The following is a 25,050-nucleotide window of genomic DNA, read 5'->3' as shown; positions in this document are numbered from 1 at the left end:
TATCCTAGCTTCGCAAGTCAATCCCATTACCTCAGGGCTTTCTGGTGATGACCAGAAACCAGACATGCCTCCTTCAGGCGTGAGGTTCCAGTCAAAGTCTTGGTTAACAGAAACACTATTAACAACTGCTCTTAATGGTTTTATGCAAAGAAACCTTATGTCATCACTCACTCCTTCAGAATGCCAAGTTCTGGAGGGATCAGGTAGGGAGAAAAATACAAAATGTGAAGGAAAATCCTTTCCCTTCTAATATCCACCAGGCTTCTCAAAACTTTCACTTCCCCAGACCTTTTGCAACATTCACGAACTGTCTATTCTTTTTTCCATACACCTTCTGATATCCATCAATATTGCATCTCCATGCCTTATAGCTTCTATTATTAACTAACACCACATAATTCTTTCTTAAAACTTTCACCTTTCCATTTATCTTTACAGTTCTCCACAGACCTTCTGCAACATCCGCAAACCCTGTATTCTTTCTTTCATACACCTTCATTTACACATTTCTACTCATCCAGATTTAACTATCATTCTCTTTTAGGCCTGGTTCCTTTCTCACACCAGGAAGGTTATACTTAAACTCAGTAAGTGGCAGCCAAAAGTCCCTAGCTTTACAAACACTTTCATGACATGACAAACACTGTCACCCTGTACCGGGATTCATTGTCTCTTTCCGGAAGAGGAATTTCAAACCTTCCTCCGGAGTGCAGGTCCAACTTTCCCTTTCTGCCTCAGCTGCAGCAGCAGGGTCTTCATCTCCCTTTGGCGGTGCCTGTTTTCCCCATGTGTGGTGAATCCAGGGCTTAATTCCCAGCAGCTTCAGGGAGGAATACGTTGTCAACAGGACATCATAGGGAGCAGTCCATTGTTCAGATACCTGCTGTTCAGGGCCTTGGCTCTTCGAGGTCTGTAGTAGGACCTGGTCCCTGGCTGGAATGGCTGCAGGGGCTCATCAGAGGGGTAGACAGACCTGCAATGAGCAAACTTGTGCAAAGTGGTTAGTGTCTGCCCTAAATGCTGTACACATTGCTTAATTCATGCCTCGTGCTCCAAATCCAGAAGGGGTTTACCTAAGACACAAATTCAGAGGGGTTTCCCATAAAGTACTTCAAAAGGGCTCAGTTTAAACCTGCTTCTAGGTGCCACTCTGACCCGGAGCAAAGCAATGGGGAATGCCTGGTCCCATTTTAAATGTGTTTCCTGGCATATTTTTCCCAAAGTCTTCTTTATGGTGTGATTCATTTTCTCAGTCTTTCCTGTGAACTGAGGTCTCCAGGATGTGTGCAATTTCCATTGTATCTGCAATGCCTGTCCGACCTTCTGGGAGATTTCTGAAGGGAACGATGGTCCATTGTCACTTTGAATGCTTTGGGGAAGTCCAAACCTGGGAATTATTTCTTTAAGCAACAGTTTTGCCACCTCAGCTGCTTTTTCAGTCCTGGTGGGGTATGCTTCTACCCACCCAGAAGAAGTATCCACAAAGACCAACAAGAGTCTGAAATTTCCCTTCATTTTAGGCATTTGTGTGAAGTCCACCTGCCAGTCCTCAAAGGGGCACATGCCTTTGTATTGTACTCCATTTTCTGTGGGAACACACTCTGCCTTAATTGTTTCTGGCACATATCTGACGGGCTTGGCTAACCCTGTGGACGGTCCTTTGCACATAAGGGCCCTTCAGGTATGGCCTAATGAAATCCATTAGAGCATCCCTTCCATAGTGGGTCCCTTCATGTAGGTGCTTGAGGACAGGATACACCAGAGCCTCAGGCAGTAAAATCATACCAGGAGGTATGATTTGGGAGTTGACCTTCCACATAGAATTGGGATCAGTGTTAGTGAGTCCCCACTCGTGGGCCTGCTCCTCATCCTGTTCCGTGGAATGAGGTTTAAACTCTGACAAGTCCAGATGGGGAACCAGAGCTGCTAGGCGTGGCAAGTCCTTGGCTGCTTGTCTTGCTGCTTTGTCAGCAATTTGGTGTCCCTGACTGGTTTGGGAACCATCCCTCTGGTGTCCTGGGCAGTGCATTATAGCAACCTTGTCTGGTACGTTCACTGCCTCTAGTAGCGGTAAAATCACCTCTGAGTGTTTAACATCCTTGTTCCCTGAGGTCAAAAGTCCTCTTTCTTTCCATGTTGCTCCATGGGCATGGACTACCATGAAGGCATACTTAGAATCTGTATCTATATTAACTTTCTTTCCTTGGGACAGCAGTAAGGCTCTTGTGAGGGCTATTAGTTCAGCTTTTTGTGCTGAGGTTCCTGGCATAAGGGCCTGGGCTTCCATTACCTTGTCTGCTTTGGCCACTGCATACCCCACTCATCACTGGCCATTGTCCATGAAGGTGCTCCTGTCTGTATACAGCTCCGAGTCCAGTGACGCCAGCGGCTGGTCCATCAGATCTGGCCTGCTAGAATAAACTTGGCCAATTATTTCCAAGCATTCATGCTCAAGGGCAGAGTCCCCCTCCATATCTGGGAGTAGGGTGGCTGGGTTCAGGGTTGTGGTGGTCTGTAAGGTAACATTTGGATTGTCCAGCAAAATGGCCTGGTGTTTGCCCATACACCCGGCTGTCAGCCAATATCCTCTGATCTAGCAGAGTCAGAACCTGATGTGGCACCAACACTGTAGTAGGCTGTCCCAAGGTGAACTGAGCTTCCTGTAAGATGTCATAGGTGGCTGCTGCTGCTTGGAGGCATGGTGGCCATCCTTTCGTTGCGTGGTCCAGCTTCTTTCAGAGCAAGTCTGTGGGTCTGGGAATATTTCCCAGGTTCTGGGTTAGCACCCCCAGTCCTATCCCCTGCCTTTCATGAATATATAATTTGAAAGACTTCTGTAAGTCCAGCAGTCCCAATGCAGGGGCCGGAGCCAGCTTCCCCTTCAAAGTATCAAATGTACCTGACAATCCCCTGTCCATTCTAGGGGTTCAGAGTCCCCTCCTTTTAAGGCATTATACAATGGCTTTGCTATGAGTCCAAAGCTTGGAATCCAAATCTGACAAAACCCTGTAATTCCCAAGAACCCACGAAGCTGCCTTTGATTTTCTGTGATTTTTAGCATAGCAATGTCTTGCTTTCTATCTGCCCTCAGACACCTGGTACCTTGTTTCAGTTGAAATCCCAGACATGCCATTTCCTGTTTGCAAATTTGGGCCTTATGACATGACACTTTATATTCTTTCTTTGCCAAATGATTTAGAACCGTGAGGGTGCTGTGCAAACAGTCCACATAGTTACTGCTGGCTATTAACAGGTCATCTACACATTGCAAAAGAACTCCCGATTTCAACTGAACATCCCTTAAGGCTTTTGCCTGCACTTACCCGAATATTGTCCGGGAGTTCTTAAATCCTTGTGGCAGCACAGTCCAGCAGTATTGGAGCGTGGCTTTCGTCTCTGGGTTCTGCCACTCAAAGGCAAACAATTGCTGAGCCTGCTCATCTATCAAGATACAAAAAAATAAGCATTTTTTAAGTCCAGGACTGAAAACCATTTGCTATTCCCAGGCACCATAGTCAACAGGTATAAGGGTTAGGCACAGTATGGTGAATGTCCTGGACAATGTCATTGATGGCACGGAGATCCTGTACAGACTGGTACTCATCTGAGTTTGGCTTTTTATCTTATTTTTATTTATTTATTTTTTAGGATGAATCCAAAGCAGCACTCTTTTTTTTTTTAAGATTTTATGTATTTATTTTTAGAGAGGGAAGGGAAGGAGAACAAAAGAGAAACATCAATGTGTGGTTGCTGGGGGCCGTGGCCTGCAACCTAGGCATGTGCCCTGACTGGGAATGGAACCTGCAATGCCTGGATCGCAGCCCGTGCTCAATCCGCTGAGCTCCGCCAGCCAGGCTGAGTGTGGCTTTTTGACTGGCAAAATGGTAATGTCATATGGTGACCAGCAAGGCCAAATTAATCCTGATTTCAAAAACTTCTGCAACTCTGGCTGGATCCCCTGTAAAGCCTCCTTTTGGAGGGGATACTGTTTCTTTCATGGGATCTGCACCCGTTCTTTCAGATTTATCTTTATGGGTTTTATGTTAACTACTTTACCTGGAGTCTGTCAGCTCAAACAGTTTGATCGACCTGCTTGCAGATCTCAGGTGGGAAGGGTTCACCTCCAGGGCCTCCAGGACAGGTCAGGGAAGCCTGCAAATGGAGGGCATTTTCCAGCAGGACTTCCACCCACAGCTGCTGTTGCTTGGAGGCAAAGGTTATTTGTGCATGCAGTCTATGCAGCAAATCTCGGCCCAACAATGGAATGGGGACAATCAGGCATATACAGAAAACTGTGTATAAGGTTTTTCCCCCAAGATGGCATTCCAGAGTTTGTAGGAATATCTGTTTTTGTACCTGGCCAGACACACCAGTAACCATTACTTCATTTGAACTTTTACCAGTCAACTTTGTGTACAACACTGAGTATGTGGCTCCCGTATCTACAAGAAAGTCAATTGGCTCATTCCCCACAGTCATGTGTACCTGGGGCTCCCATGGGTAAATAGTGGTGGGTCGGGAGATGTCCAGTGGAGCCCCTGGGGTTCCTCATTCCTTGTCCTCCTCCATTTCTTGCTTCACCATCATTCAACTTGGATTCTTACTTTCGCTTTTGCGATATGGACACTCATTCCTCCAGTACCCCTCCTCCTTGGAATGGGCACACTGATAACAGCCTAGTGCTTTTTTCCTCTCTGTAGGGTCCCTTCTGCCACTGGCCCGGTGGCAGGCACCCGGTGAGTTTCCCTTTTCTGCCCCAGTGCCCTGCGTCTTTTGGTTTCCTTGGGCTAACTCCAAGAACACTGTGACCCATTTTGCCTTCCCTGCTTCCGGGGCATTGTAGACTTTAAAAGCTGTGTCCACTAGCTGGGAGGAGCTCCTTCCCAGTACTCTATCTACACGCTGAAGTTTGTTCCTAATATCCGGAGTGCTCTGTCCAATAAAAGTCATGTTTACCATTCTCACATTCTCTGGTGCCTCTGCATCAACATCAGGGATGTTAATATTTCCTGTATGCCTGGTAGAGCCTTTCTAAAAATTCAGAAGGATCCTCATCTGGCTTCTGCTGGAGAGTCTGTATTAGGTTCAGACTCCTCTGCTTGGGCACTCCTTTCCTAAGTCCTTCCAATATGCACCTTCTATAGTGTCTCAAAGAGGTTAAGCCATCTCTGCTATTCAGGTCCCACTTATGGTCTACCCGAGGAATTGCATCCATTGGGTTAAGAATTCCCTTGGTGTCCTCATTGAGGAGGTGCTAGACCTCCTGACCAGCTCTAGTTAGAACCAACTGTCTTTTGTCTGCTGTTAGCAAAAATGTTCAGGAGGGCCTGTATGTCTGCCCAGTTTGGGTGGTGAGTGGCAAAAATAGAGGCAATAAGATCTGCCATCTTCTGAGGATCACTCCTATAGGAGGGACTGGCATTCCTCCAGTTCAGTAAGTCCAAAGTGGAGAACGGAGTATGGGCCCAATAGTAACCAGTGGGCTGGCCTTCCTCATTTATTCCGCCTATCTGGTATTACCTCAAAGGGTATTGGCTGGCTACACCTCTGAAGGCTCCCCAGTTATAGGAGGTGCCCTGGCAATTTCTGGGCAGTGAGACGCATTCTTCAGCAGGTGGAGATGATGCAGTTGGCTCTGCAATCTCCACCTCAGGGTCATTTGCGGGAGGAGACAGTACTGAGGTGGCTCCCACCACCTGTGCAGGGGGAGGTACTACAGCAGTAGTAGTTCTCATCCTGTGTGAGGCTGGAGATATAGAAACCTCCATCAGCTGTGAAGGTGGTGGCCTCACGGAGGCTCCTCCCACCAGTAGAGGGACTGAAGTGGTACAGGCCCCTCCCACCTGTGGAGGGTGGTGTCCCAAGGTTTCATCTTGCAGAGGGAGCCAGGCCCCTCCCACCTGCTGGGGAAGCAGCAGGACTCCAGAGCTGACCCCCACCCAATGGGGGTGGGGAGCAGGCAAGGCGCAGGCCCTGCCCACTTGCAAAGGTGCTGGCAGAACACAGGCTGCTCCCACCTGTGAACATGGTGAAGGCCCTTTGGCTCTGATTTCCAGAGCCAAGGGGGCCCCTCCCACCTGCTGGTGAGGCTGGTGAGCAGAGCCAACTGGCAGAGGGTTTGAATCCCTGGTGGAGATTTCTCCCACCTGCAAGGGGAGGTGATGGTGGCGGGCCCCACCTCTTCGGGAGGCAGCAGCACCACTGGAGTTCCCCCTGTCTGTGAGCCCCCATTCCCTGGGTTCAGAGTATTAATGAGGTTTATCTCCTCATTCACTCTCTCTTCCTGTGTTCTATCAAGGAGGGGTTCTGAGACCTCTTTTCCCTTCTGTACCATCACACACTTCTCTGTCTCTGGCAAAAAGCTGTTGTGCAATATTATAAATGCATTAAGATAGTGTAACTCTTCCGATAGTTCACACCGCCGGCAATACTGTTTCAATCTAGCAATGATGCAGTAATTCAAAGAATCATTCACCAGCCATCTCAGCTCATCACCCAAAACATAAGTAGGCCACACCGTGTTACAACAATAACCATTAACTGCTTAGTCAAGGGATTCTTCTGTGTTGACTTAGCACAGTAGTTCTCCCAAAATCAATGGGCTCCACTTAGGAACCAGCTCAGAACTATTCATACAGCTCCAACAAAGCAAGCAAAAGTTCAGAGCAAGAAGAATACATGTGGCATAAAGAGCGGGTATTTCCCCAGCTATTGCCCACAATTGCAGCTCCATTACTCAAAAAAACAAACAAACAAACAAACAAACAAAAAAACCCACACACTCGGAAACCAAGTTTTCAACCAAAACACTTTCACATCTCTGCTCCCTCCCCGTTTTGTTTACTTTTCACCTTTCCAGGCATGATAGGTGGCCAATGCCCTCAGGAGGAGTGCAGAGAGATTCTCAAGACTGGGAAAACTCCAAAGTCTCACTCTTTCGCACCTAGGGTGTCGGTCTGCCACAGACAATTGCAGTCCTGCTGCGGTTGCCAAAAACTGTTACAGAACAACAAGCGGGGGGGGCCAAGGGCAATATATTATTACCTGAAATGAACCCCCAGGTTCATTATGTCCGCCACCTACAGTAAAGATGTCTCTCAATGACAGAGATTCCTGAAAAGGAAAGGTAACATTTATTTAATGCTATAAAAACTTAAAGTAGTAACCTAATGTCTTCATCAAAATCCTAAAGTCCCTTAAAACACCCACAAACATGCACAGTCCTTCCTTCCCCTTTGCCGGTTCTGGGGTACCATATCTCAGGAAAAGAAATAGAAGTCCTTGGCTCAGGCAGCCCCCAGTTCTTCCCAGTAATCTGTCTTGGCTGGGAAACCTCTCTCGGTTCCCAGCACCCTCAGCTGTGTCGCCAGGATCTCTGCTAAAGCCAGGTGGTGGTTCCCCCTACTAATGCTATGGGGGTCCCCACTCTGGCAAAGACATGAGGTTCTCTCTCCACTGCTCCAGCCACATGGTCCTCTCTCCCAGGGCCACGGGAGTCCCCACTCAGCCAAAACTGTGTGGTTCTCTCCTGCAATGGCTGCTGTGTCTGGGTTTTAAATCCCCACACCAGCCTTCCTCTGCAGCCCCATTTCTGACTCCTCCCACACTCGGCCACACTTGCCATCAATCTCACATCCTTTCCAGCCTTACTGAGCAGATGTGTCCCCATGTCACGGAGCCAGTCTTCTCCGAGCTCCCACATAGGCACTGTAACTCGGGGGACCTGCCTCCCAGTAACATCTTGAGGGGGTGTCCCTTTCCATTCCCCTGGCCCAGAGAAAAGCCACAGCTATTTAGCATATCTAAGTGACCAGCCAAAGGCTATAGGTATGTTAATGACCATGCCATGGATTAGCTGCAAAGCTGCTGCTGTACAAAACAGCCCTGCATGTTCTTGTTCCCTGTGTCCCTTCCCCCAACTCACACCTGTGGGGGAAGGGGTGAAGGCATCTTATATGTCTTTGTAATATTTCCTGGACACCTTGAGTTCTGCACCCCATTTCAAATGCCTATTTGGGATCCCCCCTCTTGACTGCACCCTGCAACACTGAGTTTGTTGGATCAGTTGTTTAGAGCATTGTCCCGTACACAAAAAGGAGTTCAATCCTACATGAGGGCACATACTTAGGTTGCAGGTTAAGTCCTGGGTTAGGCTGCATAAGAAAGACAACCAATCAATGTTTCTCACACTGATGTTTCTCTCCCTCTTTCTTTCCCTTCCTCTCTCAAATCAATAAACATACTAAAATTATTTTTAAATGGTGCTGGGAAAACTGGATGTTCACATGGAAAAGAATGAGACTGGGCTCCATCTTATACCACTCATGAAAATGAACTTGAAATGAATTGAAAACTCGAATGTAAAACCTGAAACCGTAAAACCCTTAGAAGAAAACACAGGACAAAAGCTTCTTGGCATTGGTCTTGGCAATGATTTTATGGATGTTATACCCAAAACACAAGAAACAAAAGTAAAACAACAACAAGTAGGGCTGCATAAAACTGAAAAGCTCCTTTTGCACAGCAGAACATTGATCCACAAAATGAAAAGGCAACCTGCAGAATGGGAGAAAATATTTGCAAACTGCATATTTGTAAGGGGTTGATATCCAAAGTATATGAGGAATTAATATATCTTAACACCACCCCCCCAAACAATCCAATTAAAAACAGGCAGAGGACCTGAACATACATTTTTCCAAAGAAGATATTCAAGTGGCCAACAGGTACACAAAATAAGTTCAGCATCACTAGTCACCAGGGAAGTACAAATCCAAACCACCATGAGATATCACTTCATGCCTGTTAGAATGATTAGCATCAAAAACACATAATAATAAGTGTTGGTGAGGATGTGAAGAAATGGAACCCCTGTGCACTGTTGGTGGGGATGTAAACTGGTATAGCCACTATGAAAAAAAATATGGAAGTTCCTAAAAAAATTAAAAATAGAACTACCGCCTTGGATGGCATAGCTCAGTGGATTGAGCATGGGCTGGGAACCAAAGTGTCCCAGGTTCGATTCCCAGCCAGGGTACATTCCTGGGTTGCAGGCCATAACCCCCAGCAACCGCACATTGATGCTTCTCTCTCTCTCTCTGTCTTTCTCTCTCTCTCTCTCTCTGTCTTTCTCTCTCTCCCCCTTCCCTCCCTAGAAATTAATAAATAAAATCTTAAAAAAAAAATAGAACTACCTATGATCCAGTGATCCCACTTCTGGGTATTTATCCAAAGGAAGTGAAATCACTATCTTGAAGATGTATCCACACCCTGTATGTTCACTGCATCTTTACTTAAATAGCCAAGACATGTAAACAACCTAAGTGTTCATCAATGGGTGAATGCATAGAGAAAATGTGACATATACATAGATCTATTTATTTATCACTCATCTATTTCAGCCATGAAAAAAGAAGGAAATTTGCAACATCCTGTCTTTTGCAACAACATAGATGGACCTTGAGGGCATTATGCTAAGTGTCATAAGTCAGACAGAGAAGACAAATACTATATAATTTCATTTATATGTGGAATCTTAACAAAAAAAAAAAACAGAACAATCTATTCATAGGAACAGAGAATAGATTGGTGGTTGCCAAGAGAAAGGAGGGGGTGATGGGAGAACTGGGTGAAGGCAGTCAAAGAGCATGAACTTACAGGTATAGAACGAATAAGTTCTCATTGTAATTTATAGCTTGGTGCCTATGGTTAATTATGAGACTGTACTGTATATTGGAAAGTTGCTCTCATTGCTATGAGACTAGACTTTAAAAGTTCTCACCACAACAGTAAATTGTAATGCGTGAGGTGATAGGTTAACGAACATTATTGTGGTAACCATTTTGCAATATATACATATATCAAATCATTGCATTGCACACCTTAAACTTACACAATGTTATATGTGAATTCTATCTCAATACAGTAGGAAATAAATAAATATTGTTGAATGAATGAACGAGTGCATGGAAAGAAGGAAGGCCACATGAATGGTAAGCAGAAGAGGCAGGGCTCAGATCCAAGGCTTTCTGTCTCTGTAGTCCTTGCTTTTCACGTGTACATTAACAGTTAAAAATTGAACTCGAGGCTAAGGAAAAGGACGCACATGTATTGTGTGAGAGAGTGGTTTGCACAGAGGACAACCTAAGAGTGTGTTTTTATTTCCTGTAAGAAGGATGTTCACAAGAATACGTGATAGTCTCTATATGAAAGTCGAAAAAAATCTCTCTGGGTTCAGGGCCAGGAATAGTTGTTATCCTCATTTTTCTGTTGCAGAAACTGAGGCTCATGGAGATTAAGTAACTTGTTAAAAGCAACCAAGTGGCAAGGCCAGCATGCTAATAAACATCTCCTTTCCTCAGCTCTGACCCTCAAACCACTGCTCTGAGCCTAAACTCTGAAAACACATTATTTCCAAAGCCCCTTTGCTAAATATAACAATAGACTTTGCTCAGCCCTGTGCCTTAAACACTATCCTGATCTGCCTTAGAAAAGAGTCTAATTCACATGCCTCCCCAGACACTGGGATGCACATACACACCATTGACCTACCCTCACTGTGAATCCTCTTGACACTGCAACCTCCCTATATTCACTTATGACCTGCTTGACTCTCCAATAGCCTTGGTCCTCATTGGAATCCCCAAATGTAAAAAATATTCACCCACATAAATGCCTGTCACGTTTGATAACCAACAACAGGAAACTGAAGTATGCCCTTGAAGTGTTAAGTGGTTGAGAAGCTCTGAGATTAGCCCCAACATCTAAACAGGAACTCTCAGGGGTCTCCTTAACCCTTTGGAGTCAGTTCTGCTAACTGACTTCCTTTCTGCTGAGAAGTCCCAGGACAGACTCCCCTGAGAAATGATCACAGCACAACTCCCTCCCTTAACAAGAGCCCCAGAGGCCAGCAAAGTGGAGCTCAAACTCATGAGAAGCTGGCCAGGCTTCCACAATCCAAAGGGTCTCAGCACTGCATCAGGGACCAGACATCAGGAAAGAAGCGGGGGCTTGAGGCCACTGAAGGGAACCCTGTTATCCCTGTAGAGGAGTGTATCAGTTCCTCTCTCCTTTCCTGCACCAGTCCTTGTTAATCAGCTCAGGATTTCCTGGGAGAAGGGTGAGGGAGCTGAGCTTTGGCTGAGCAGCAGACTTGGAGACAATTAGCAGATGTGGTGCAGCTCAGCTCCCAGAGACACTGGGAAGGAAAGAGAAGCATCTGTATATGAAGGTGAGCTTCAGGAAGCTAGCTGGTGGGTTTGACGCTCATTCTTTTCTTCCCTGAGAGTTTCCAGTATTTTATGGATTAGAAGTCATCAAGTACAACTAAAACTTCATCTGGCTTTCGGCGTTAAGTCCCTTCGGTTTGATGTGTGGAAAGCAAAATTCCATCTGTAGGGAGAAAAACCTGTTGCATTCTTAGTCTCATTCACTGAGCTTGTGCTTTTAGAACTGTTCTTCCTGATTGTCAGATCCAAACCCTTCTCCCCTTTTTTCTAGTCTTCAACATGGGTGACTCTCAGGTCTATGATCTGGAGTACCCAACTTCATTAATCAACCCAAATCTCCACCAATGTTTTGTATTCTGCATTCCCCAGGCAGCTCTTTCACAAATGACTCATTTTAGAATTGCCCTGTGTTTGACAAACTGCTTTTCAGACATGGAATCTCACTTGCTATTCGTGAAACACCAGGCACCAGCTTGTGGACAGATGATGAGGACACACCAAATCCCAGTTTTTGTCTTAAATCCGGGGCACAACCACAACTCCACACACACTAGACATACCCAGCTATGCAAGGCCAGATTTCCTTCCTGATTTTGGCTAGTTCATCACTGATATTCAAATTTTCAAATTCCATCATCTACAATCTGTAGAACAGAGAAATAAGGGTCACCTGTCTTGGAACTACAAGGGTAGATTCTGAACATGGGAGTCAAAAGCTTGTCAGGTAAGGGGGATTGAAGAATTGTTCATGAGGAAATGATGACACTGAGGAAAACAATGTATATACCCAAGCATGGGGAAGTGGAGCAGTGAGTCAGCGGCATTCAGGAATGATAATTTGTATGCTGGTCCGGTGAATACATAATTCACTGAGGCAGAATTGGAAGATGAGCCCTGAAAACTGGGATCACTTGTGTCTGCCTTAAGTAAACATGAGACTCCACTGCTGAGATGTAAGAATAGTGTGACTCTCTGCCTGGGAACCTGTGAAGTCCCATGAACCCACAGCTGTAACCTGAGGGACACTCTTGAAATTCATGGCCATTTAAAGCCACTTGATGCCACAGTACCTCTGAAACCAGAAAAGTCCACAAACTGTCTTTCATAAGAGTGCTGAACAGTTTGGTGAACATCTGAGCGCTGGACTGAGGACTTCACCTGTGCTCCCTAACTATATCCACTCATCAGACTTATGTTCCCAGATTTCACAACCACTTCACAGCTGCACTAAGATTTTGTGGTCTTTGACCTATTGCAGCTTTTAAAAACAAAAACAGAAATGATAGAAACTCTGTAGGCACAGAGCAGTACACTGGTGGGCAGAATGGTACACACACATGTGTATCTGTGTGTATATGATATGCAATGTATAATATATAAATGACATGTATGTGTTACTGTTTTCTATTCCTCACAGTTACCAAGTACTGGCTGCTTCATGGGGTTCAGCCTAATACATGTGTGTAATCAGCTCCCATGCTGTAAACCATTTCACAGAAACTTCCCGTTTGTTGATTAGGGGAGCCAAGCATGATATGTTGTTTTAGAGCTGTAAGGACTCCAATTTGTCCAAAATTTTCTTCGTCTGCTTACTAATTTTGTTCCTTCACATTTATACACACTCCAAGTGAGAAAATTCGCCAATACATACAAATTTTCATACAATAAACAATTCCTGAAAGCCTCTCTAAGATTCACAAGGAAGTGTAATTCTTTCCACTTTATAGATGTAAACCAAGGCCAAGGATTTAAATAACTTTCCAAGGTCACCACTATTTGAAGGTCATTCTTCCCAATAACTTCTCACAGCAAGATGCCTGGAATGCCTTTTACCTGGGATGTTTAGTAAAACTAAAGAGTTGCAAATTCTGAGTGACTCAGTCACACTCTCGTACATGAATGTAGCAGCAGGTCCATATCCAGAAACAGGATGTTTTTTGGAGTTTTGTTCTCTCAGCTAATGGTGCCCCAGAATGAGGACACTTAAAGAAAAATCTAGGAGATCAAAGACGGCGGCTTTGCTCCAGGCACCGTGATTCTGGGCTTCTGTGAAGAGGAGGGAAACTCTCGGATAGGTGGAGGTACAGAGCAAGTGGCCTAGGTTACCGAAACATTTTTGAAAACAGGACATCAAAAATTATAGCGATCATTGAAAAACCAGATGGTAAGGAGACTGCATCAGGACAAAAGGGACCCAAGGATCAGCGCAGGGACCAGGGGTATTTCAGTCCCCAGGCCTGGTGCTCCCGGGCCTGCCTCAGGGCACCCGAGAGAGTGGAGTCGCTGCTCCCTCCCCAGACTACGGGGGTTGAGCAACACCAGGGGAGACCTTGTGGCTTGAAGGCACAGAGAGGGCAGTTGGAATGGGAGAAAATCACCCAGGGGCTGTGAGTACCCACCCATAGCCGTGGGAGAAGTGAGTGCCTCCAGCCAGCACTATCAGGGGCAGCCTGGAAGTGCACCTGCACCCCCAGCCCGGTGGGAGTGTGGATCGGTGGAAAACCCAGACATCGCAACCCCGATCCAGGAAAGGGTGCGAGCGTTGTCCGGTTTCTGGAGCCTGCGCTGCTGAACTGTGGAAGCACACACCCCCTTGGGAATTCTGACTCTCACACTGTGAACCCGGAAGGGACGGGGCGCTTAGTGCGTTCCTAGAGCCTAAAACTCAAAAATTTGGTGGATGGGCGCGCCCTTTTACGATCCCCAGAGATGGCACCGTGAATCCCAAAAAGTAGCGGGTGCTTCCTGAGATCATAGAGCTTGCCGTGGTGGAATCTGGGGGAAGGGCACGTCTCCTTGGAGTCCCGGGAGCTTGCATCCGGAAACCAAAAAGTCGCAGGAGCCCTGAGGGGCCCTGGAGCCTGGGAGACCACAGCAGTGAGCTCCGGAGAGTGTGCTCGGGAGCGCCCAGGGTCCTGTAGGGGAAAGTCAGATTGGACCAGGGGAGAGCGCCCTGTGGGCCCTGGGGATAGTACCTGCCACACTTACTGAGATTTGGCTGGGAAGAGTGATAAGCATTTCAAACGCCCCTCAGCCTGCTGAAGCCAGCAAGACCAGAAAAACTGGTCTGGCCAGTTAGAAACCAACAAGAGGTTTTTTTGTTTTGTTTTGTTTTGTTTTGTTTTGTTTTGTTGGCTGTTGGTTGATTGATTTTATCTTGTGTTTTAAGTGACTTTTTATTTTTCAATTCTTATTATTTTTATATCTCTCAATCCCTTACGTTTCTCTTCCATTCATCCTAGTATTATTCCTTCCACTCCAAATTTATCTCTCCTGCACTCCATCTTCTGCTTTTTATTCCCTATTTTTTTGATCTTGCAAGTTACTGCAAATTTGTATTATCTTTTTCTCACTTTTCCAACATTTTTTATTTTAACAGTATTTTGGTATTCTTTTTCTTTCTGTATAATCTTCTTTGCTTGGCTGGTTATGCTGTCATTCAATAGGTTCCCCCTGGTATCTCAGTCACAGTGTGTTGATAATTTACTATCCTTCATCTGTGTTCCATTAATACACCTCTCAAGGTTCTATACTCCTTATTCATGTTATCTAGATCTCATCGATTCTGCCACAAGACTGATGCTTTATTATTACTGTTAATAAGACCTAGTTCATACAATTGTAAATACTACTCAACACCCCTACCTGATCTCAGCCCACTTTGCAATTTCCTAAACTATACTATTGTGGGGGTTGTCTCCATTCTTTTACATAATACTCCTATTTACTAATCTTTATTCCAATCCTACCTTAGAATCTGACCTCCCACAGCCTCACAGCTTTCTAGATCCAGCTAACAATCCTTTCATCCCCATTAAGAGTCTTACATTCTAAAACCATCCATCCTTTCTAAAACGATGATAGTGGGGTGAATGATCACCGTTAACACTATAAGGAGCCAAAGGATAACCCATCTCTACTCTACTGGCTGCTAATGTAAATATCATAGTATACTGTCTTGCTGTCTTAAATCATTTTGCCTTACTCCTCCAACTGATCACAAAAAAGAGTAGGGGGAAGTTGTGAACACCAGGATACATGAAGGAGACTGCACCCCTGAATCTCACAGGTATTCTACCACAGAAGTTCACACCATAATTACAGGGAACCAGAACAGATCAATTTAAGAAACAGAGGCTAACAAGAAGAATCCCACGAACAACAAGAAAACAAAGAAATAATCCCCAATTGAAGGGAAAGGAGGATGCCTCAGAAAAAATGCTAAATGAAATAGAGGCAACTCAACTATCAGATAGTGAGTTCAAAACAATGATTATCAGGAAGTTCAATGAACTCACAATGAGCTATCAGAAACTGGAGGGAAGCTACAACAATCTCACTGCAAACTATATAAGCATGAAAAAGGAAATAGAAACTCTCAACAAGGGCCAAGAGGAAATGAAGAATGCCATTTCTGAACTGAGGAAGACAGTAGAAGGAATGAAAAGCAGGATTAATGAAGCAGAAGATTGGATCAGCGAGCTAGAGGACAAAGTAGAAAACAACACCCAGAAAGAACAAGAAAAGGAAAAGAGGCTCAGAAAGAATGAAGAGGATTAAGAGAAATGCAACACAATATGATTGTAATAATATCCATATAATAGACATACCAGAAGGAGAAGAAAAGCAAGGGATAGGAAACATATTTAAAAAAGTAATGAAGGAAAACTTCCCTAATTTGACAAGAGAAAAAGTCACACAAAACCAGGAAACACAGAGAGTCCCAATCAAGAAGAACCCAAAGAGGCCCACCTCAAGACACATCATAATTAAAATGGCAAAATTTCAAGACAGAGAATCTTAAAGGCAGCAAGGGAGAAACAGTAACATACAAGGGAGCCCCAATAAGGCTAACAGCTGACTTCTCAATGGAAACACTTCAAGCCAGAAGAGAATGGCAAGAAATATTCCAAGTAATTAAAACCAGAGGTCTGCAACCAAGGCTGCTTTACCCAGCAAGGCTCTCGATGAAGATAGAAGGCCAAATAAGAAGCTTCCCAGACAAAAGAAGTCTAAAAGAATACACCTCCACCAAACCAGTTCTGCAAGAGATTCTAAAGGGACTGCTTTAAGGAAGGGAAGGAAAAGAGAGAGAGAGAGGAACACATGTACATAAAAGACAATGAGTAAGTACCTATCAATAATAACCTTAAGTGTAAATGGATTAAATGCTCCAATCAAAAGACATAGAATAGCTGAATGGATAAGAAAAAATGACCCACATATATGCTGCCTACAAAGGACCCACCTCAGGATAAAAGACCTGCACAGGCTGAAAGTGAAGGGCTGGAAACAAATATTCCAGGCAAATGGACAGGGAAAAAAAGCCAGGTAGCAGTACTCATATCAGACAAAATAGACTTCCAAAAAAGGTCCATAAAGAGAGACCAAGAAGGTCACTTCATAATACTCAAGGGAAGAATCCACCAAGAAGACATAAATATTGTAAATATATATGCACCCAACACAGGAGCACCCAAATACATAAAGAAAATCTTAGAGGACTTCAAGAAAGATATGGACAGCAACACAATTATAGTGGGAGATTTTAACACCCCACTATCAAAAATGGACAGATCTTCGAAACAAAATATCAACAAAGATATTGTGACATTGAACAATACCCTTGATGAAATGGACTTTACTGATATATACAGAGCCCTCCATCCAAAAGAAGCTAAATACACATTATTTTCAAATGTACACAGAACATTTTGAAAGATTGACCACATGATAGGACACAAAACAAGCCTCAACAATTTCAACAAAATTGAAATCATACCAAGCATTTTCTTGGATCACAAGGGACTGAAGCTAGAAACCAACCCGAAGGAAAAACACCCAAAACACTCAAAATCATGGAGATTAAATAGCATGCTATTAAGCAATGAATGGGTCAAGAATGATATTAGGGAAGAAATCAAAAGGTTTCTGGAAACAAATGAAAACGAACTCACAACAACCTAAAACTTATGGGGCACAGCCAAAGCAGTCCTGAGAAGGAAGTTCATAGCGATACAGGCCCACCTAAAAAAGTTAGAAACATTACAAACAAACAACCTAACCCTACGTCTACAAGAACTTGAGGAACAACAACAAAGACAGCCCAGAGCAAACAGAAGGAAGGAAATAACCAAGATCAGAGCAGAATTAAATGATATAGAGAGTAAAAGCACAATTCTAAAGATCAATGAATCCAAGAGCTGGTTCTTTGAAAAGATAAACAAAATCGACAAGCCTTTAGGCAGGCTCATCAAGAAAAAAAGAGAGAAGACCCAAATAAACACAATCAGAAATGAAAGAGGAGAGATTACAACTGACACCACAGAAATACAAAGGATTGTAAGAAATTACTACAAAGAGCTGTATGCCAAGAAATTTGAAAACCTAGGTGAAATGGACAAATTTCTAGAAAAATATAATCTTCCAAAACTCAGTGAAAAAGAAGCAGAAAGCCTGAACAGACCAATAACAACAAAAGAAATTGAAGCAGTAATCAAAAAACTCCCAACACACAAAAGCCCTGGACCAGATGGTTTCACAGGAGAATTCTACAAAGCATGTAAGGAAGAGCTAACCCCTATCCTTCACAGACTATTCCAAAAAATCCAAAAAGATGGGAGACCCCCAAACTCTTTTTATGAGGCCAACATCATCCTAATTCCAAAACCAGATAAAGACACAACAAAGAAAGAAAACTTCAGGCCAATATCACTGATGAACATTGATGCTAAAACCCTCAACAAAATACTGGCAAACCACATCCAACAATACATTAAAAAGATCATGCACCATGACCAAGTGGGATTCATTCCAGGGATGCAAGGATGGTACAATATTCGCAAATCAGTAAATGTAATACATCACATAAACAAAAGCAAAGACAAAAACCACGTGATCATATCAATAGATGCAGAAAAAGCATTTGATAAGGTACAGCACCCATTTATGATAAAAACACTCAGCAAAGTGGGAATACAAGGAACATTCCTCAACATAATAAAGGCCATATATGAGAGACCTACAGCCAACATCATTCTCAATGGGCAAAAACTAAAATCTTTTCCACTAAGATCAGGAACAAGACAAGGCTGTCCACTTTCACCACTTCTAGTCAATATAGTACTAGAACTTTTAGCCACAGCGATCAAACAGGAAAAAGAAAAAAAGGCATCCAAATTGGAAAGGAGGAAACACAACTGTCACTGTTTGCAGATGACATGATAGTGTACATAGAAAATCCTATAGACTCCACAAAAAAACTGCTTGACCTAATAAACGAATTTGGCAAAACGGTGGAATACAAAGTCAATATCCAGAAATCAAAGGCATTTCTGTGCACCAACAATGAAACAGCAGAAGCAGAAATCAAGGAAAGAATCCCATTTGAAATAGCAAAAAGAAAAATAAAATATCTAGGAATAAACCTAACCAGAGAGGTAAAAGACCTGTATTTAGAAAACTACATAACACTCAGGAAAGAAATCAAGGAAGACACAAACAAATGGAAACATATACCGTGTTCATGGACTGGAAGAATTAATATTATCAAAATGGCCATACTACCCAAAGCAATTTACACATTCAATGCAATTCCTATTAAAGTACCAATGGCATATTTCACAGACATAGAACAAACACTTCAAAAATTTATATGGAATCATAAACAACCCCGAATAGCTGCTGCAATTGTGAGAAAAAAGAGTAAAATAGGAGGGATCACAATACCTGACGCTAAACTATACTACAAGGCCACTGTAATCAAAACAGCCTGGTACTGGCATAAAAACAAGCACATCGACCAATGGAACAGAACAGAGAGCCCAGAAACAAACCCAAGTCTCTATGGTCAATTAATATTTGACAAAGGAGGCAGCAACATAAAATGGAGTAAAAATAGCCTCTTCAACAAATGGTGTTGGGAGAACTGGACAGCCACGTGCAAAAAAAAAAAAAAAAAATGAAACGCAAGCACCAACTTATACCATATACAAAAATAAATTCAAGGTGGATAAAAGCCTTAAATATCAAACGTGACCGCATTAAAGTCCTAGAGGAGAACATAGATAGGAAAATCTCAGATATTTCACGCAGAAACTTTTTTACTGACTTGTCCCCTAGAGCAAGGGGCATAAAGGAAAGAATAAACAAATGGGACCTCATCAAAATTAAAAGCTTATGCACATTTAAAGAAAACAGTATCAAAATTAAAAGAGAACCAACTGTATGGGAAAACATATTTGCCAATGATACCTCAGACAACGGTTTAATCTCCAAAATATATAAAGAACTTACAAGACTGCACTCTAAGAAGACAAGGAATCCAATTAAAAAATGGGCAAAGGACTTGAACAGACACTCCTCCAAGGAGGACATACAGAAAATCCAAAGACACATGAAACGATGTTCAATATCGCTAGCTATCAGAGAGATGCAAATTAAAACCACAATGAGATACCACTTCACATCAGTCAGAATGGCCATCATAAACAAAGGAACAAACACGTGTTGGAGAGGTTGTGGAGAAAAGGGGTCCCTAGTGCACTGTTGGTGGGACTGCAGACTGGTACAACCACTATGGAAAGCAGTATGGAACTTCCTCAGAAAACTAAAAATGGATCTGCCTTTCGACCCAGCAATTCCACTGCTGGGACTCTATCCTAAAAATACTAAAACACCAATTCAAAAGAACCTATGCATCCCAATGTTCATAGCAGCACAATGTACAATAGCTAGATGCTGGAAGCAACCTAGATGCCCATCAGTAAATGAATGGATCAAAAAACTATGGTACATTTACACAATGGAATTCTATGCAGCAGAAAGAAAGAAGGAGCTCCTATCCTTCGCAACAGCATGGATGGAGCTGGAAAACATTATGCTAAGCGAAACAAGCCAGGTAGTGAAAGACAAATACCATATGATCTCACCTTTAACAGGAATCTGAACAACAAAACAAAGAAACGAGCAAAATATAACCAAAAACACTGAAATAGAGGACAGGCTGACAGTGACCACAGGGGAGAGAAGAGGGAATTTCAGGGGACACATGGAAGGGTTTACTGGCAAAAACTTTAAAGGACACATGGACAAAAACTAGGGGGAGGTGGTAATGGGAGGGAAGTGGGGAGGGTTGGGTAGGTGGGCTGGATTGGGAGTAAAAGGGAGAAAATTGTACTTGAACAATGATTAAAATAAAATTTAAAAAAAGAAAAAGAAAAATATATCCAGATGTTTCTCCATATTGATTCATATATATCTTTGCTTTTATTTTTTCACAGTTGCCAATTACTCGATTTCATTGATGCTCTTTAGAGTTTCCTGTAGGGGTCCTAAATTGAGATATTGGTAATGAGTCTCCTAAATGCCACTGAATTGTGTATCTTAGAAGGCTAAAGTGGTCAATGTCATGTTTTGTATATTAAACTTTATTAAAAATTAAAAAGTAAGTAAGAAGTAATCTCCACAGAGAACACAGGAAAGAATTACAAAATAATAACAATGTATGATTAACAAGTTAGTAGAGGGATAATGGAATATCAAAATATAAATGATTAATCAAACAGGAGGAAGACAAAGGAATAAATGTGAAGCAGGTGTATCACATACTTATAGAGAAAATATAAATTCAAATACATTATGATTACTATAGATGTCAACAGAGAAATACTCCAGAAATAACTCCAGAAATTGTTGCTTCCCATAAAAGGAACAAAATCCAACTTTACATATACCATTGACAAAAGGATACCTCACTAACAATTTGGACACAGAAATATCTGACGTGATGGGGAAAAAATGCCATGTAAAACCTAACATGAGAAAAGCTGCATCTCTACTAGATATACTATAGTAATACCTATATCTATATCTATATATGCATCTATGTCTACAGATAAAAAGTATCAATTTTAATATGAGAAGTAAATGAAGTATGAATGCAGGTCCCATTGCTAGAAATATCTCCTCATTTTAAACAAAGTAATGTGCTTTAAATGCATTTTTAAAGAGTCTCTCTCTGTGGTTGAAAGTTTCACTTTGTAGCACATGTGAATTTTCATAGTATAATTATTCTGATAGTGGCTGATTCCACTCAGCCAGCATGATGTCACTGAATGTGAGTTGGGAAGACATACAAAAGTCAGCTTGAAGCCATAAAAAGCCAGCATAAAAGAATCAGTTAAAAAAAATTTAAAAGAAACTAAGAAGTAATCTCTGCAAACAGCACAGAAAAGAATTATAAAATAGTAATAAATATGATTAATAAGATAGTAGAGGAGTAATGGAATATCAAAATACATATAATTAATCAAAAGGGAGGAACACACCAGTAGCAGATCATGATATTAAATCAGTGTATTTTCATAATAAAGTATAAAAATACATAAACAAAAACTGAAATACCTCAGTGAAGAAAAAGACAAATTCATAGTTAAAATTGTGCAACACGTTTTACAAAACATTTTGCATATACCTTATATGAAATGATGAACAAGTGAAAAATATTATTTAGGAATAAAGAATTATAAACAATCCAAGTAGCAAACCCAACTTCATTGACATACTAACTTCTTTAACCCTGTTGACAAATATTCTAACGCCTGCTTTACATCTCTGTTCCTCAGGCTATAGATAAAGGGGTTCAGCATGGGGGTAACTACCGTATACATGACCGAAGCAATTATGTTTTTGGAATCCCATGATGAGGATGAAAAGTAAACAACAGCAAGTGTCCCGTAGTATAAAGACACCACAAGGAGATGGGAGCCACAGGTAGAAAATGCTTTCAAGAGTCTCCTAGTGGAGGGAGCCTTCAGGATGATGGTCCCTATACGGGTATACGAGCCCAAAACAATAGCCAAAGGCAAGAATAAAAGCATTCCTCCCTCAGTGAGGATGACCATCTCATTGAGGGAGATGTCTGAGCAGCTGAGCTTCAGGAGCACACTGAGGTCACAGAAGAAGTGGGTGATGACATTGTTGGCACAGAAGGACAGTCGGACCAAGAGGACAGTGTGTAAGAGGGCACTGCTACAGGAGATAATCCAGGAGGCAGCCACCAACAGTGTACACAGCCCCGCCCTCATGATGGTGTTATAGTGTAGAGGGTAACAGATGGCCACATACCTGTCATATGCCATCATGGAGAGAAGGAAATTGTCAAGACCAACAAAAAGCATGAAAAAATACAATTGAGAAATGCATCCCACATAGGGGACAGATTGTTGCCTTGTATGCATGTCCATTAGCATCTTAGGGACAGTGACAGATGACAAAGAAATGTCAGAGAAGGCCAAGTGGCTGAGGAAGAAGTACATGGGTGTGTGCAGGCGGGGGTCCAGCCTGATGAGCAGGATGATGAGCAGGTTGCCCAGCACCGTGGTCAGGTACATGCCCAGGAACAGGGTGAAGAACACACCCTGCTGCCCTGGCCTGATGGGGAGCCCCAGGAGGAGGAACTCGGACACGCTGCTCTGGTTCTCAGGCCTCATGCTGCTCTTCTGTCTGCTGGAGATGAGGAAGGTGTGGGACTCTCACAGTCCTGGAAATAGAAACAGGGTCATCACATCTCACACTGTAATTTTCTGGGAAAATCATGAAATTTTAACTAAACCCTTATTAGTTTTTTGTACTGCTAAATGTGTGCATCTTTGCTGTAACCCAGTCTGGTTCCAGGAAAACAATGAGCCCAAAAAGCAGCCAACAAGACCTCATTGCACATAAGCAGGAGGCATTTACCGTTCATTCAGCCATTACTTATTGAACATGGAGTCTGCATTGGGACCACGACTAAGGACTGAGATGCCACATTGAACAGGAAAAGCAAAATCCCCATTTCTGACAGTTTAGATCATGATGAGCATGTAGGGATAACTTGTACACCAGTTCAGGGAATACACTATTCACTGCAGTAGAATTGGAAGATGAGCCCTGAAAACTGGGATCAGTTGTGTCTGCCTTAAGTAAACATGAAACTCCAGTGCTGAGATGTAGGAATGATGTGACTCTCTGTCTGTGAACCTGTGATGTCCCATGATCCCACAGCTGTAACCTCAGGGACATTCCAGAAATTTGTGGCCATTTAAAGCCACTTGATGCCACAGTACCTCTGAAACCAGAAAAGTCCACAAACTGTCTTTCATAACAGTGCTGAACAGTTTGGTGAACATCTGAGTACTGGATGAGGACTTCACCTGTGCTCCCTAATTATATCCACTCATCAGACTTACATTCCCAGATTTCACAGCCACTTCACAGCTGCACTAAGATTTTGTGGTCTTTCCCCTATTTCAGCTTTTAAGAAACAGAAACAGAAATGATACAAATCTATAGGCACAGAGCAGTACACTGGTGGGGAGAATGGTGCACAGACATTTGTATCTTTGTTTATATTATATGCAATATATAATATATAAATCACATACATATGTTACCATTTTCTATACCTCACAATTACCAAGTCCTGGATGCTTCATGGGGTTCAGTCTAATACATTTGTGTAATCAGCACCCATGCTCTAAACCATTTCACACAGAAACTTCCCGTTTGTTGGTTAGGGGAGCCAAGCATGATATGTTGTTTTAGAGCTGTAAGGACTCCAACTTGTCCAAAATTTTCTTAGTCTCCTTACTAATTTTGTTCCTTCACATTTATATATGCTCCAAGTGACAGAAATTCTCCAATATGTACAAATTTTCATACAATAAACAATTCCTGAAAGCCTCTCTAAGATTCACAAGGAAGTCCAATTCTTTCCACTTTATAGATGTAAACTGAGGCCCAGGATTTAAATAGCTTTCCAAGGTCACCACTATTTGAAGGTCATTCTGCCCAATAACGTCTCACAGTGGGATGCCTGGAATGCCTTTTGCCTGGGATGTTTAGTAAAACTAAAGAGTTGCAACATTCTGAGTGACTCAGTCACACTCAGGTACATGAATATGACAGCAGGTCCATTTCCAGAAACAGGACATTTTTTGGAGTTTGGTTCTCTCAGTCAATGGTGCCCCAGAATGAGGACACTTAAAGAAAAATTGAGGTCATTGATGCAGATCACACACACACAGTGCTGATTTGTGAATATTACTTACCTGGTACCAAGTTCCCACCCTAAGGTGAGGAGAGCTCATAACATACACACACATACATATAAATCCTAACAAACACTCAAAGGAGACATACAACCAGACATTCATGGACCAGTGTCCTGCAAACACACTCCCAATGCACATCAACACATCTGACTCATGACACACCCAGTAAACAGCTCACCACATATACACTAACACTGCATACATGTCACCAAAAACAGACAAGGCCGAAACAAAACTGTCTCCCAAGAAACACACAAAGAGCACATGCAGCCCCAGCCACACAGTCACCACAACAGGCAGCACACACCCTCCTATCCTATTAAAAATCAGGGCATGCTTCTGTCCCTTCTGACCAATCCTCTTCCTGGGGGAAGGCCATCAGTTTGGGGCAGGTTAGCCTATTCAGTCACAAGTGCACTCATTAAACCGCCACAACATGCTATGCACATGGTAAACCACAATACCATCCACATGGTCACTCAACAGGCCACTGTACAGAGCAAACTACAGAATGCATCCTCCTGCTCTCACACACCAGTGTGTCACCCACAGACACTGCTTACATGTGCACCAGCACAGGCTGCTGAGCAGAGGTGTGACCCTTCTCTGACCTCACGTTGGCTCCTCTGAGGTTATCTTGGCATCTTCCTGTCCAGCACCGGAACCAACAATGTCACCTCTGATACTCAGCTGTGATGCTAGTACTTAGGGTCGCAGGCATGAATCAG

At 42.9% G+C, this 25,050-nt stretch overlaps 1 protein-coding gene across 1 annotated transcript in view; it reads right to left on the bottom strand.

Annotated features, from left to right (window-relative positions):
* Positions 1 to 24,242, bottom strand: part of LOC114491055 (olfactory receptor 1J4-like) — a 32,092-nt gene extending 7,850 nt beyond the window's left edge. The window contains exons 1-2 of the mRNA XM_028505218.2: positions 24,154 to 24,242; positions 22,224 to 22,770 (exon numbers count right to left, since the gene is read on the bottom strand). Of these exons, the coding sequence (XP_028361019.1) occupies positions 22,224 to 22,720 (497 nt within the window). The 5' untranslated portion in view covers positions 22,721 to 22,770; positions 24,154 to 24,242. The remainder of the gene's footprint in view (positions 1 to 22,223; positions 22,771 to 24,153) is intronic.
* Between the last annotated feature and the right edge of the window lie 808 nt (positions 24,243 to 25,050).

The sequence above is a fragment of the Phyllostomus discolor genome, chromosome 3 (assembly GCF_004126475.2).
Source record: "Phyllostomus discolor isolate MPI-MPIP mPhyDis1 chromosome 3, mPhyDis1.pri.v3, whole genome shotgun sequence".
NCBI classification, from domain to species: Eukaryota; Metazoa; Chordata; class Mammalia; order Chiroptera; family Phyllostomidae; genus Phyllostomus; species Phyllostomus discolor.
Note: the sequence above shows the minus strand (reverse complement) of the source record. Positions and strands in the feature narration are given on the sequence as shown.